The sequence below is a fragment of the Anthonomus grandis genome, chromosome 1 (genome assembly GCF_022605725.1).
Source record: "Anthonomus grandis grandis chromosome 1, icAntGran1.3, whole genome shotgun sequence".
NCBI classification, from domain to species: Eukaryota; Metazoa; Arthropoda; class Insecta; order Coleoptera; family Curculionidae; genus Anthonomus; species Anthonomus grandis.
The window spans coordinates 44,348,426-44,364,158 of record NC_065546.1 but is presented as its reverse complement, the minus strand read 5'-3'; the positions used below and the strand labels follow the sequence as shown (position 1 = coordinate 44,364,158).

Below are 15,733 nucleotides of genomic sequence, written 5' to 3'. Positions count from 1 at the left end.
TAAATTATTAGAATCAAACAAATTATATAGTGCTGTTCTACGGACAAAACCAATTTTTTTATTTTTTCAAAGAAAGGATCCGAAAATCCAAATTTTTAAAATCACTTCGTATATTAAATACTATGACAGCTGTCAAACCCTTGACAACGGCATATTTCTTTTTTTAAAAAAGTAGCACATTAATCCGACCGCAAGGCTCTCTTATAGCAACCGACATAATCTACAAAAGTGTCCAAATTTGGACATTCTTTACACCAAAAAAAATTAATTAATTAAACCAACAGTTTTGTTGTCATTTTGAGAATGATTAATTCAATCAAAAAACTTTAGAAAAAATCTGTATTTCGTAATTAGTCAAACCATGTTTAAATTAAAAATCGCGACAAAAAATAAAAATTAACGTATCCGAGCGCTTTTTTTTTCGAACACAACCCTGAATTTTAAATGAATTTGTTCCAACTTGCACGTCCTCAGTGTATGTTTGTGTGTGTTTATCTAGATTAATATAATCAATTCTCATCAGATAAATACATCAAAATCGAAACATTCTGGCCAAGGATCTTTTGCTACCAGTAAATTGATTTTTTGCCCGATAAATCTTAAGATTCATTAAGATAATTTTATAATGTAATAATAATCTTTATATTAAGTAACAAATTTATATACAAATCCATACCAAGGTACGGCGAGATCTAGCCCAGGGTAACTCTATCTATCTCTATCAACAAAAGGAATAATAAAAACAATTAACTTAAAACAATGAACGCCCATTAATACTTTTTAAAAAATAAGAAATTAATCAAAATGAAAATGTTACTTAAGAATGAAAAACCTATATCAGAAAGCAGAAGCAGCAAAAGCCTATTCTGAAATGAAATTTCATTATAAATTTAAAATAGGTTAATTGTTACTAAAGTTGAGGTTGACCGGTTTTCTAAACGACACAACCGATGGTTTGGATTTGAAGTTATTAGGCAATGTATTATAAATTTTATCTGCGTTATAACGAAAGAAGCCTTGAAATTTGGCAGGCAGTTTTATGTTTTGGTAACATAACGTTTTGAGAGTGACCTAATTGTCGACCATGTACGCTATTATTACTAGCTAACTTGTCATACAAATATCTGGAAAGTTTGTTTTGGATAACTTTATACACCAGAGTAGCCATATTTATTTTCAATCGTTTATCCAGCTTTAGCCACCGAGATGCCAGAAATAATGCAGTAACGTGGTTAAATTTTCTTTTGTCGTAACAAAACTTAAGGCAAACATTTTGTAGTTTTTATAAACTTGATTTCTCCCTTTGAGCAAGGGCAGCCCAACAGAGTATATTTCCGTAATTTAGAAAGGATAAGACTAAAGACTCAGTGAGATAAATTTAATCAAGACAATTTTCATATTTATTCCTGATCGTTAAAACTTTGCTATTAATAAGATAATGATTTCTTATTTGTTTCCTGATTATAGCGCTTTTAGAATCACTAAAGTATAATCAATGCTCGCCCGGTATTTTTGCTTACCTCGATTCATTGTACCAATTTGGCACAAGTCTTCCACTCGAGTCAGCCGTATCCATCTTCGGCGGTATTTCGGAATTATTCTCGGAAAATCCTGGCACTGAAACCCTACTGCCCGGCGATTTAACCAGTATCGGTTTATTGGGATTTTTCGGATCAAAAAGGGTTTTCTGGGGTCCCGGTGTCCTCCTAATATCCGGAAATTTCGGTCTTTCCGCACTAGATCGGGGCGGTTCCGGAGATTTTGTCGGTAACACCAAAATGCCTCCTTTCTTACTAGGGGCTTCCGCTAAAGTGTTTTCGTCTAGCTCGGAGTTTTTTCTACTCCGATCCACGGTCACCTTTCGGCTTACTACTGAACCTAACACATAGATATTTAACAACAAATGTTTAAAGTTTCATATGCTATACATATTTTCTTTCCAAATTGCAAATGCTTACCTTCCCTTTCAGAATTCTGTCTACTTCTAATTATTTCGTCCCTCCAGTTCTCGTTACCCCTTTCGAAGCTAACATCCCTGCTAGGACCCCGCGATTTATTATGGAATCTTTCAAAACTAGCGTCTCTAGATGAGCGTCTCCTTCTACGACGACCTGTAGCCGGATCTTGTGGTACTCTTGAGAGAAAATAAAACTATTAATCTTTTGGGAATGTATGATTTTGGGATATAACCTAGCATGTAATATTTATTTTTCACAAAAAAAAGTACACTTGGGATCATAAAATATAACGATTAATAACCCAATGAAAAAAACATTTATATTGATATAATTACTTTAAGTATAAAAGAAAAATCCAGACAAGCTAAAAGATGCCGGATGAGGAAGGAATATCGGAATTACAGAAAATTTAATCGAGTATATACAGATTTAAATGTAATATCTATCAACACCATGACACTGACTGCGAAGTAGAAAGCCGTTAAATCGTTTATTAAATACTTTGGGTAGAACAGACAAATCCGAAATTTGATATTTATTAATACCATATTTATGTTTATATCGACATTATTATGTCGACATATTTATGTTTATGTTTATTTATATTTATGTCGACACATTATATGAATTCTTTCAGTTTGTGGGAAACTCGCTCTCCACCCCGTATTCCAAACATAAAACATGAATTCTGTAACTTGAATTCTTTGAATATCCGAAAAGTACCAACAGAATCCATATATATACAGTTGTGGCCAAAAAAATAAGAGTGTATATTAAATTTCAAATCAAACTGAATTAGCTTCCTTATATGTTGGAATCTGCAAATAAAATACTATGCATTTTCTTCCAGCATTTAATCTGCTTACTTGGTAAAATTTATAAATAAACCAAGAATGCCTTATCTTTTAAAAGCAATGTTTTTTCATTATTGTTAGAAAATCTTGTGGACAAAAAAATAACAGTATTTCTTTATTGTAACTATTTGGTCTCTATTTATTCAGATAAAAGATTTGTTTGTGATATTTTCCATAAATACAAGTCAGTTTCAACAAGATCGTTGCAAAATCGTGTTGGTAAATATGGGTCGCCCAAAGCATTTTAGAAGCCGTCTAATTTTGCAATTGAAGAGTCAAAATAAATCTTATGCATTTATTGCAAATGTGCTTAAAAGATCACCTTGTGAAATCTCCAGAGTTTTAAAAACACAAAATAAAACGGAAAATGTTCCTGAAAATCGAGGCCGTCCAAGAAAAACCACACGGAAGACTGATAAGCTTATTGTACACGATGTCAGTAAACAGCCTCTTTCCACATCTACCTCTATAAAACGAAACTTAAGCCTAAGTATTAGCACTAGGTCCATAAGAAGACGTTTGCAAGACCAAAAATTATATGGTCGAGTGGCCAAAAAAGTCCCATTTCTAAGGAAAGAGAATATAAAACAAAGACTGGCATTTATTAAGAATAATTTTAATGAAAATTTTCAAAGAAATTGGTGCAACATTCTTTTTAGTGATGAGATGAAGATCAACTTATTCAGACCAGATGGAAGATGATTCGTTAGAAGGAGGAAGAATGAAGAATTAATCCTAGAAACACAATAAGCACAGATAAACACAGAGGTGGAAATATCAAACTGTGGGGCTGTTTTTTTACAATGGAGTAGGTCCCATATTTTGGATTAAAGAGACCATGACAAAAGAAATTTATTTGGATATCTTGGATAGAGTCGTGACTACCATATACCGAAAAAATCATGCCTATAAGGTGCGTGTATCAACAAAAAAAATTTACATCATCACGTAGCCTCAACCTTCCCACATAAAACGGTGAAAACCAGAAAAAAAAATCGCCATAGAAGCAGAGTTATTAACGTTTATGTAACTCAGGGTCCGAAAATCCGTCAATTTAGCAGGATGCGTTCTTACAATACGCGAAGCGTATTGTAAAAGCGGTTAAACAATGGTTTACACAAAATAGGATTTCGGTTCTGGAATGGCTATTACAATTGCCTGACCTTAATCCTATTGAAAACCTGTGGAAGGAGCTGAAAAACCGAGTAGCTTGTAAAAAAACAACAAATAAGCAAGATTTATGGAAGGAAGTTCAGGAAGCTTGGTATTCCATCCCAGTTGAAACATGCCAAAAGTTGATCGATTCGATGCCACGAAGATGCGCAGCCGTTCTCAAGATTAAAGGTGATTCTACCAAGTACTGACTCACTTATCTAATGCTGTCGTTTATTTTGCGGTACATTGTAATTATAATTTTTTATGGTCATTTTTGAAAAATGCTCTTATTTTTTTGTCCACCATAAAACGTGTAAGAAATAAATTATTTATTTATAATTACAAGTTAAACTGGCAAAGAATAACGTGTATTTATTTTTATTTATTTTTTTATCACTGATGGCATATGTTGTACAAATATGAAATCGTTATTGTTTTTTTTCTCTATGTAGCACAATATAATATTAGGAATATTCAAATAAAACCAGGTACTCTTATTTTTTTGGCCACCACTGTATATATTGTCACAGAAATTCATAGGTTTCGCATAACATTTTTTTTATATCTTTATTTAGTTATAATATACTATTATTAGTATATTAAATTATATACTATATCTTTATATAGTTCCTTATCTAATAGTTGATTTAGGTTCTAAGTTAAGACGTTACATGCTCATTATACCTCATTTTACTGTCAATAATAAATTCTACATTTTTAAAAGTTTTCGATTAACTTAGAATTAAGTTCTATGTTAAGGTTTTAAAGAACATTATTTCTTATTTCTTATTATTTCTTATGCATTTGTTTAGTAGCTGCTTAAAATAGTTTAATTTAAAAAAAAAAAATCCAAAATCCCCTTTCCAGATTTTGAGAGGGCTTAAATGAAAAATACACTTGAGTATCGTCTGCATAGACATAATGATTACAATACTTTAATGATTTAAAGAACTTATAGGTATATAACATGCCGACCCCGGTAGCACCGTGGGCAAAGCGTTCACGATACAATCGTGTGGTCTCGGGTTCGAATCCCGGCATGGTTGTTTGTGTTTGTCTTATAAAAACAAAACATTGTGGTTCGGAACCCACGTTAAACTGTAGGTCCATAAACAACAATATTGGGCGGCCATCGAAATACGACGCGAGTCCATTGTATTTGAGGAAGAAGAAGAAGGTATATAACATAACAGCTCTATAGAGCAAAGGCCCAAGAATACCTTTGAGGTACACCTGCAATCACATCAATACTGCCAGATGCTATGTCATCCAGAGATACCTGTTGTGGTGGTAAGAGTTGATAATATAGAAACTGAACGTAATTGCCCCAAGTCGTTTCTATTAAGAACTTTTGTCAAAATATTAGCTCCTTAAGAGGAAAATATGACTTTTTGATACAAGGGTTTAGTATTAATGTAAGCGGTCTCAGTGTTATTAAGCAGGTAGGTAAGTAAAATTACATTTATATTAAGTTCATCATTACCAAAGACTTGACTTTTAAATACAATATCTTCCGTTACGAGGAGTAACTCAAAGGTAGATTGGGTAAACCGATTATTATAATAGAAGTAAATCAAGTCTGGATCAGGATTAAAAGGATTTTTTGAAGTATCAACAGAATATTTATTTAATTAATCTACTCTTTTCAATGAATCAAAAAAGGAAAAGTTTATTTTATTGTGAACGTCAATTTTTTTTCTTCTTAGTTCTTGCCATTTTTGTTTTTGTATGCAATTTTGGAATTTGATATTTAAATAGGCTTTCTTTTCTGATCGTATGGCCGATGATGTAAAATTACGTAATTGTTTGTAGTAATTCCAGTCTGTCCGACTTCTGCATCAGGCGTATATTAAATACTGAGATAACTTTAAAGGAATAAAATAAAATGAAAGTATCTGTATGTAAATGGACCTACAGGTCGCGTGTAATTATTAAATCAAAGATTTTTATTTCAGTGGACTGTATAAAATATGTATATTAAAATAAAGTAAAAATGCCAAGGTGGTGGCGTAATTTAAAAAAATACGAAAGTAAATCGTCGTGCGTAAATGACGCGAACCAAAAGAAAACCTCTTGCTGCGATTAGATGGAAAGGCTAAGGTCAAGTGGCGGCACCGCACAAACGAACGACGGAGACGGTCCCGATGGCGCGATTTTGCGGTTCCAGGAAATCTTGAATCGTTGTTGCCGCGTTGGCGAAAAAATAAAATAAATGAAATCCCTAACATTTTACAAATCTAGACAGTATCTACTGTTCCAATCCACAGATGGAAGTACGGAGGGTGATTAATGAAATAAGGGGTAAACAGTAAAATGATGAATAATGAAGTAAGGGATAAAAAATACAAAACTTCTACAGTAATATTGCTGCTATCAGGTTAACTATAGGCCAGTAGCTCTGTTACGAATGCCAATATTATAGAAAGACTGGTTAAGAAACAGATCGTTGCTTTTCCAGAGAGAAATAGAATCCTAAATTTAGCACAATATGCCATCTTAAAATCCAGAGTTGCAAATGACGCTATTTTTAATTTTTTAGAAGATTTGAATTCAAGTTTTAATGAACGAGAGATTTCAGAAGCTATGTTTGGTGATTTGACAAAAACTTTTGACTGTGTCAATCATAAAACACTGCTATAAAAATTGGGTTCTTCATCATTTGTTTTAAACACTAATTTGAAACACGTATTTTTCATTTGAACAAGAAATTATCTTCTAATTATGGTTTTGATCTTAAATTAATAGCTAATGAACTAGATAGAAACATGTTGAGACATGCATTAATAGAATCCCATTTACCGTATGGCATGTTTTTGGGATCCTTGTGCTAAACATATGACGCACATAGTATTTTTATTGTGCAAAAGACAGCATTAAGGTGGATGAATAAGAAAGAGAAGAAATTCATGTAGACCTCTCTTTCTTTCTAACAATATATTGACTCTATTCTCATTTCATAATCAATTAGCCATTTATTTCTTGTAAATTTCACGGCAACACACTTATCAATATTCAAATATAATTTGTCTTTTTTTGATTGAACTGTTAGCCCATCCAAATTATGATGAAGAAGATCGTAGTATCCCGTACTATTAATAGTTTTGTAAAATTTGAAATTTTGAAGATCATTTATAAGACAAAAAATTAATTAATCTACGTTAAACCTTCGACGTAGCATCCCTGATAAAACGACAAAACTTCGAGATGTGGAGCCTCTATGTACTACATACTTAATTATTGCTTTTAAAACTGAGGCAACATCAATTTTTGTTTCATAATTATTTGGTTATACAAAATACATTTTTTGAACACCCTGTATTATGGATAAGAAGAAGTTTGCCTCTTCTATTGGATGACTTATTTGGCTATTTTATATATCTCTTCGTATTGACAATAATTCGTCCGCTAGACAATTTTATTCAATGGTCCTATGGCCGTCTACTTTTATAACATCTGTATTATTTCTTGGATATCCATTGAATTTTCTGAAGAAATGTGTGGATGTCCATTGGACTTTTATATTTTCAAAAAGAGGAAATCCTTCTCTTTTTGAAAGAGGTCCATAGGACACATTTGTGCTGTCTGGATTTAGGAAGAAAAAAAGGGTAAAAAAGTAGGTCAAAATTATGATATAAATATAAATATATACAGATATAATCATTCAATCCTCGACTATAGGAAATAGTCTATGAGCGTAAGCGAGAGGAGACATATGGAGTCCGCATGAGACAGACAGAGGGCACAATACATGCCGTTTGCAAATTAATACGTTTGGCAACACTGATATTTCTGCCACGCGGCTCTCCGCTCGTTCATCGAAAAACGAGACAATTCTTATCCCCATCACACTGCACCGCCAATATGAAATAGCATTTTAAACGTTTAACGTTATTTTTATTCCTAGCTTCCTGCTTAATCAGAAAAGATTAAATTTAAAACCGCTCGCTAGTTTCTTGTTAAAATGTGTTCTCTTGAGGAAAAAAAGCAAATTATTAAGTGGTATTATTCCAGCAGTTCTGTTCATAAAATATCAGGCAGAATTGCATTCACGTTCAGATCACTTTTGCATTCAGAATTGCAATCAGCCCTTTCCCGTACGCAGCACAATTTTTGTAATTATCCATAGGTTTGAGACCAAAATTGCAGGAAATGCTACGCAAATGAGCAACCACCTGTTGTTAGATCGCTAGGCGAAGAAAGCTTAATGTTTGTGCTGTTGCTGAAATGAACTTTCCTTGCAATAATACAACCATTGCCAAATAAACGGGTATTGAGCCTTTAAGGGTTAGAAGAATTTTAAAAAGAAATAAGTACAAGTGCTATAAGTTGCAAAAAAACCAAGAAATTTTTCCACAGGACCATGAGAGACTGATGGAATTTTGCCCCGAAGTATTGGAAAGGGCAAATCGGGACGAAATATTTATTAGTAACATTTTGTTTTCAGATGAGTCCTCTTTCTCTATTTGTGGTAAACATAATCCGTCAATTACAGTGGGTTATTCAAGGGGAAAATAAGCACATAAGCATACCAACACGTACACATCACCCTCAAAAGGGTAATGTATGGGCTGGCATTTTAGGTGATTTTAGGCATTAGCATTTATTATTATTTTAGGCATTTTAGGTGATAGGACAAATTTGGTTTTAGAACAAGTTTGGTTTCAACAGGATGACTGTCCCGCTCATAACGCATTAGTGGTACGTCAATTTCTCGAAACGTCTTTCCCTGATCGAACAATCAGTGGAAACGGTACTATTAAATGGCCCGCCAGAAGCCCCGATTTAGCCCTAATGATTTTTTTCTTTGGGGATACCTAAAAGAACAAATTTATAGGCACGAAAATGAACGGGCTACTAATTTAGAAGAGCTTTGTGTTAAAATCAGGCAAGCATTTAATAGTATCTCCATTGAAATGTTGTCGCTTTATGATCGACTGACATACTGCACTGCTAAACAGGGTGGCCTTTTTGAACCTGACATAAAATAATTTCAATTTTTATTTAATATTATTAAATAAATATTATTAAAAAATTAACTTAATTTTTTGCTTTATTTTGAATTAATTTTTTTATTTCCTGTCCAATATTTAGTTAATTTATGTTTACAACATTAATGCAGTCGGTTTTTAGTTTATTTTTTGCAGTTAATATTACCACCTTATAACTGTGACCTTATAACGTTCCTAAAATATTGATCCGACTTTTTTCTAAAAACTTTTCATTGGCTTTAGTCAGCATAATTAAATTAAATGTCTTTAAACGCTTACCTAAACTCCCTTCCATCGATGCTGGCAAAAGAGTCTTTTCGGTCTCTGTTTGTTGGTGTTTCATCCCTGTAGGAACTTCCGCTCCTGTAATACATTTTGAAATATTTAGTATTATTTATTATTATTTGGGTATTAGCGAAGATTAAAACAGCATTTATTTTAAAATTACATAATAAGCTGCTATCACAGGCAAAATGAGATCGCTTCCAAATATCAAAGAAACTAGTATGTAAACGATACATTTTATTAATGCGACAAAGTAAAGTAACTTTTGCACGGAGTTTAAGCAAGTTGGTAGAAGTTTTTTTGGAAGGAACACGTTTGGTTGATATTTCCAGGCAGTTTCTTTTACCAAAATACGAGGTGCCTAGAATATTCGGGGATATTTTGTATGAATAGAGAAGATTAGCCAAAGAGATCCGTGGTTTTCAGGACAAAGAATAATTGCTGAAATAAGTAACTGGAAGTAAGAGCTAGGACGAAGATAAGTTGAAGCAAAGCTTTACAGGAGACGTCCAGTTAAAAAATCGCTAGTTTCCCAAAGAAAAATTGGCTGAGATCGGTATAAAGGATAATACTGCAAAATGGTATGCTGAGTGGCAGATGCCTTTGCGATTGGTCTTTCAGAAAGACAACGACTCGAAGTGTACATCTCGTCTTATTCAGGAATGGTTTTAGAAGTCCTTCAATGGCCAGTACAATCATCGCATTTAAACACTATTGAGAACCTGTGGGAAGAAGTTGAGCGTCAAATCCGTACCACGACATTTCCAAACAAACATACTTTTATTGATCAAATCAACAACGTTTGGGTTAAATGAAATTTTGATTTCCGTAAAGCTGCTTTACTTTTGTCGCGCTAATAAAATGTATTATGCATAAATTTTATTGAACCCACAGTTATTTGACATTTGACAATTATATTTAGCCTGACCTTAAGTGACCTTTTAAACTGGCAGGTGTTTATAAATAAATATTTGATAATTTCATAAGAGTTGTTTTACTTTTGTCCGATAGTGTAGGTGTGCAGTAGGGTGGAGCGAATTTTCGATTTATGGAATTTTAATTACCCTGTATGCTTAATAGGTGCCTATTGTAGTCGTTAGTAAGCCAAAAAAAACTTAACGTCAGAAAACAACTTCTTCGGCTGCCAAAAGTGCCTTAAAATTTCGGAAATTATTATGTTTTTTATTAATTTGGCGAATTTTTAATTTCTTAAAATTTAACCACCCTGTATGTTTAAAAGGTGCTTATTGTACTCTCAAGTGAGCCAAAAAAAAACTAAACGTCCAAAAACAATATCTTCGGCTGCCGAAACCTCCTCAAAATTTCGATAATTAAAGATAGAATCCTATCTATCTTTAATTATCAGAGGGAGCCATTGGTAAGACCCTTGAATCGTGTGAAAATTTACCAGTCGTACAGTTTAAGAAAATTGAAACAATTTTACCATTAGTTGATCTAGAAACCGTAAGTACCGATGCAAAGTATTTATATGAGATGTGTCAAGGAATCTCTACTGGAGTTTTAAAAGACGATTGGGCTCTAAAAGCGCCAGGGAAAATGTCACACTCCAGATGGCTTACCACAGCCAATAGAGTACTAAGGTTATACGTTGCTACCAATGAGCCCTCTCAAAACCTTAAAATGTTAACAGAGTTTATAGTAAAAGTGTATGCCGTATGCTGGTTTCAAATTAAATGCCATTGGTCTTGTAAGGATGGTGCTAGGCACTTGTTTAGCATTATAAATAAATCTCGTTACCTCCCTGAAGAAATAAAAAAAGGTATTGATCCCGTAATTGAGAGAAATGGATTTTTTGCGCACCCAGAAAATATTTTATTAGCCATGTTAGGAGATGATAGAAAACATATTCGAGAGTTAGCTTTAAGAAGGATTTTAAAATGCAGATCAACCGCGAAAACCGAGGATGTTAGAATATTTCGCGTGAATAAATTGAATTTTGATTGTCAAGATTATGTCGACTTAATTGACTCGCAAAATGTTGTTATAAGCGAGCCCCCATTAACAATGGAAATTTCGAACGAAGAACTAACTAACATGATTTCTTTGGTTCCTGATGAAATAGGGTTATTAAAATTCCCTTGTTATTCACAGGCAGTTGAACGAGCAGTTAAGTTAGTTACCGAAGCCTCTATGGCGGTTTATGGCCCTGAAGCACGAGACGGGTTTATTAGAGCTCGTATTGAATCCAGACAAATATTGCCGCAATTTGATACTAAAAAACAATTCTTAGCAGTTCTAGAACAGAAAAAATAAAAAAAGGTATTCTAAGGGTGGGAGGGTAGGATGGAACTCGAGATGCAGCCACCTCCACGTTGCACCATTCATCCACGTGGTGAGTTCTGGGTAGTTTTTCATGAAAAACTAGCTGAGAGCTGCATGTTTGGCTTTTTTTGTAGTTTTAAAGATTTTTTTAATTTTAAAATTTTCAATCTCATTTCGGCAGCCGATGGAATCGTCATAAGTGATTCGGTTTTTTTTGGGTAAATAAGAACCCCGAAAGGCATCTTTTGCACACCCAGGCATATTCGTTTTCGAAAATTAGTTATTTTGGTCCGGTTTTCGCTCCACCCTAGTGTGCAGGTTAAAAATTAAAAAACATAAATGGCTTGCCTAACCCAAACCGAACCATTTCTTAAAATGTTTGTATAAATATCCGCTATACGTCGGTTCACAGTAAAGAGAAATACAATATTTAAAAATAACTTAATTACAGGAAAAAGGTCCTACTATCAAAGTTAAACTGAATGCAACAAACATTGGTGATGCCGACAAAAGATAAGCCACCAACAACGTGTCTCGTCTATTATTTCTTTTGAATACTCATGCTGCGATTAAAACAAACAAAAAATTAAGAAACTGCACAAAACACGCTATAATAACGTAAAAAATTACTTGTTTTCATGACCTATCAAATAAAACAGGTAAAGACGATTTGTAAGAGGAATTTCTAACTCAAGAAACCTAGAAATTTTTTTTTTAATAACACCAAAACTACCAGATGGTACAAGTAGGGAAGCTCCTGACTTATATAGATAGAATGTAATAAATAATCAAAAATTAACTTTTCGACTTAATTGACTTGATGAAAGTAATTTAATCAAATTAGTTTCTGCAATAAAATCTAATGCGGTAGGGTTCGACGGGAGTTCAATTAAAAATATTTTGTTTACCTTTTTGGCTCAACACTCTGATACACATTATTACCGAATGCATCCTTCAACAAAAGTGTATGGAAAACCTCAATTCTAAAGTTCATCACAAAAATTTCAGTGCCAAAAGAGTACAATGATTTGAGGTCTATTAGCATTCGGCCCGTAGTATAAAAAATACTTGAAAAAAACCTCTATAATCAACTTTAATGAGTTAAACAAAATAATACCTGATTGCCAGTCGAGGTTCAGGAAAAATGAAGAACAAAACCACCCTCCGTGTATGGCACCATCCAACATATCGCTTATTTGTATTTTGGTATTCAAAATTAAAATTTTAGTTTTAATTTTGGCTCAAAAATATTTAAAATTTATTGCAACAGGAATGTAAATAGTTGTTTAAGGTCTTTAAAAGGGTTGTCTCACTTGTACTACATATTTGTCATACTAAAATAAGTGAACACAAAATTGTAACTGGATGATAAAACTGACAAATAAAATCTTTTTGTATTTGTAAATTCAATTACCACTATTAAAGCCTACTATGGTATAATAGACACAAAACAATTAAAAACATGACCAAACCTCCACATTCAACTCACCTTTGCTTACTTTTCCTTCTGCCGTTTTTCCTGTAATAAAACAATCAATAATGAAGAATGAACAACATGGATTGCCGGGCATGCAGTTAAACGACTTTCCCAACACATTTTTCATTAAAACGTGACTATAATTAATAATTTGTTAATGAAAATACCTTTTCTTTTTTCCATTCGGGGTTGTAGAAGCGGGCATCGATTTAGTGCTGATATCTTGTAAACTGGCTACTGAGGAGCTTCTCGTCAATGTATCGCTAAATATTTCCGGTTCTAATGGATGATTCAGTTCAACTTCCTCGCTCCAGTCCTAAAAAATTACACATTTAAGTTCAGAAAATATCAAAAAACTTTCGATGAAAACATGTTGTAACTAAGATATTGCGACTAGAACCTACCAAAATCTCTTTATCTTCATAAAACTTTTCAACGATAACCTCTTCACGTTTATCTTCAATAACGACGTCCACCTCCTTAGTACTAACGTCCGCCGTGCAAGAATTATTATTAACCATTAATCTATCTTGAACGCTATAAGACTGCTTATCTTTGACTTCCGTTAGTGTTCTAGTGCTGCCGCTACTATAGTTGGACTCTCTTGAATCTTGACGCGTCAAGTCACGACTGGAACTTCTCTTTTCGCGACCTTGACATAAGACAAAATTACTATTATGTGAATTGCAAGTTGTTTAAGGTATAGCTAACCTCCTTTTTTCCTCCTGTCGCCCTTTCTTCTGTCTCTGTCGGAGTGTTCTCTATCTCGCTCGGGCTCGTTTCTTCTGTCACCCGTTCGGTTTCTGTTGTCATCTCTTCTATTTCGGTTATCGTCGTCTCTTCTTTGTCTGTCATAGTCGTACGACCCTCTTTCTCTGGAGATAAGAAAATTGAGGATTCAGCAGTTGTTTGACAACAAAAAAAATGGACAAGGGCAAAATAGGGAAGCCGCTTGAAATTGCTATAAACGGCTGAAAGATATAGAAAATTACAGAAAATAAAAAATTGCTCTTGATATACGGTGTTTTAAGAAATTGTTTAGAAAAAGCCTAAGAGCCCAAATATTATGACAAAAAAAAGGGGGGTAAAAATCATAATGGCTGCAGAAGCCTGGAAAATATAAGAAATTGTATGGAATGTATTAAAAATATTATCTCCATTCAACATGGAACTTTCTATATCGAGAGTTACGCATATCTTGAAGAAAACTGTATTTTCATCATTTTCTTGTAACTTTTCACAGCTTAAAGGTTGTGATGCACTGCAACTGTGGCTAGCAACGTAGGCTCTTGCCGGTTTTATGACTATATGAGTTTACCGATATTTATAGGCGCCTATCTTTGTTTTATTTGGTCGCATCGGAGTGCTTTGGATTTTGAGCGGCTCCACAGAAAAAAACAATTACTCCTAACAAGTAAATAAATTTTCTCATTTTTTTAAGAATAATACATTCTCAATTGAAATAAATAGGCTTAAATTGCGGAAATAGAGTTCATTATAAATAGGAAACAACATATTTAAAATACAGTTTTAAAAAGAGAATACTTTTTTAATCAAAATATTTCATAGATTTAGTTGTATTAAATGTATTCTCAAAAAAAAACAAGTAAAATGTCCCATTTGAATAATAAAGGTATCAATTCAAGTCATTATTATCTTGAATTTAGTAAATGTTATGTTCAATTTAAGCTTTTCAAGTTAATTAATTTAAATAAATCAGTTTATTGTTTAGAAAGATATATATTATTGCTTTAAAGCCCGTATATATAGTTTAAAATACTCTATTAATCAAGTGAAGACTATACCCGGTTCGTTTAAAGAAAATAAATTGTTGCTTTGAATATTTATTTTCTTACAATAAAATCAATGTATTCAATTGAATTTATATATTCTCAAATGAAACTTTTTGTTCATCTCGAAAATGGCAACGTCGGCGTACCACGCCACGCATACCATACTTGTCTCTTGTACTGTTGTTAGTCATCACAGAAAACAAAGGGAGGACCTTTTTTTTTTTTCTTTTTTTTCCTCCCTTTGTTTTCTGTGTTAGTCATAGACGCGTTGAGTGGTGTGTGGCGTGCAACCTGTGTTGTTCCTCTAAGAAATGTAAAATCTGCGCGTGGAAAGTGTTTTGCGAGAATGGAATCTACCGGAGGAAGTTATCGAAGTGTTTAAAAGTAAGTTTAGTTTAATATTAGTACGTATAATTAAGTAAATTTATGATTTTATGTGATTCGCACGTTTGACCTAACCTACCGGCGACATATAATAAACGTTTTCGTTTACTATACGTCGCTTTCCTTCCTCTTTCCTAGATTTTTTTTTGGCTACAAAGTCACAAGGTCGAAAAAATACTGTATGATACTGGTTTATAAGTCATTTTGTGACACTCACTCCCTTTAAGGCACTCCTCGCTGGTTTAGTTTCTGTTTTTCTTTTTAGTTAGGTTTAGTCTTTATTGAAACCCGCCATTGTAAAGACAATAAAAAGCTTCCGCCATTGTTACGAGTAACTTTTTATATTTATTTTTAAATCTGTATATACGTTTGATAAAGTTTTAAACAGATTATATGACTTTTTTTGCTCGATACTATCGAAAGAACATTCAAACAAAGACTTCTAAAATTTTTATTTAAAAATCATTTTTATTACAATTTCGTTATTTTTAAGATTTGGAAAGGGGCTTGCTTTTTTCATAACTTTTTATATCAATTTTATCAAAAAACTTGCCTT

At 33.0% G+C, this 15,733-nt stretch overlaps 1 protein-coding gene across 5 annotated transcripts in view; it reads right to left on the bottom strand.

The window, feature by feature from the left end:
- LOC126745258 (telomerase-binding protein EST1A-like) overlaps positions 1–15,733 on the bottom strand; it is a 216,068-nt gene that overhangs the window by 177,109 nt on the left and 23,226 nt on the right. For 4 of the 5 annotated variants that reach the window (XM_050453028.1, XM_050453020.1, XM_050453039.1 and 1 more), the window contains 7 exons: positions 13,712–13,875; positions 13,405–13,652; positions 13,168–13,316; positions 13,013–13,042; positions 9,235–9,318; positions 1,959–2,134; positions 1,521–1,878 (listed from right to left, as the gene is read on the bottom strand). In XM_050453028.1, the coding sequence (XP_050308985.1) occupies positions 1,521–1,878; positions 1,959–2,134; positions 9,235–9,318; positions 13,013–13,042; positions 13,168–13,316; positions 13,405–13,652; positions 13,712–13,875 (1,209 nt within the window). The remainder of the gene's footprint in view (positions 1–1,520; positions 1,879–1,958; positions 2,135–9,234; positions 9,319–13,012; positions 13,043–13,167; positions 13,317–13,404; positions 13,653–13,711; positions 13,876–15,733) is intronic. The other variant, XM_050453031.1, reaches the window with a different exon arrangement.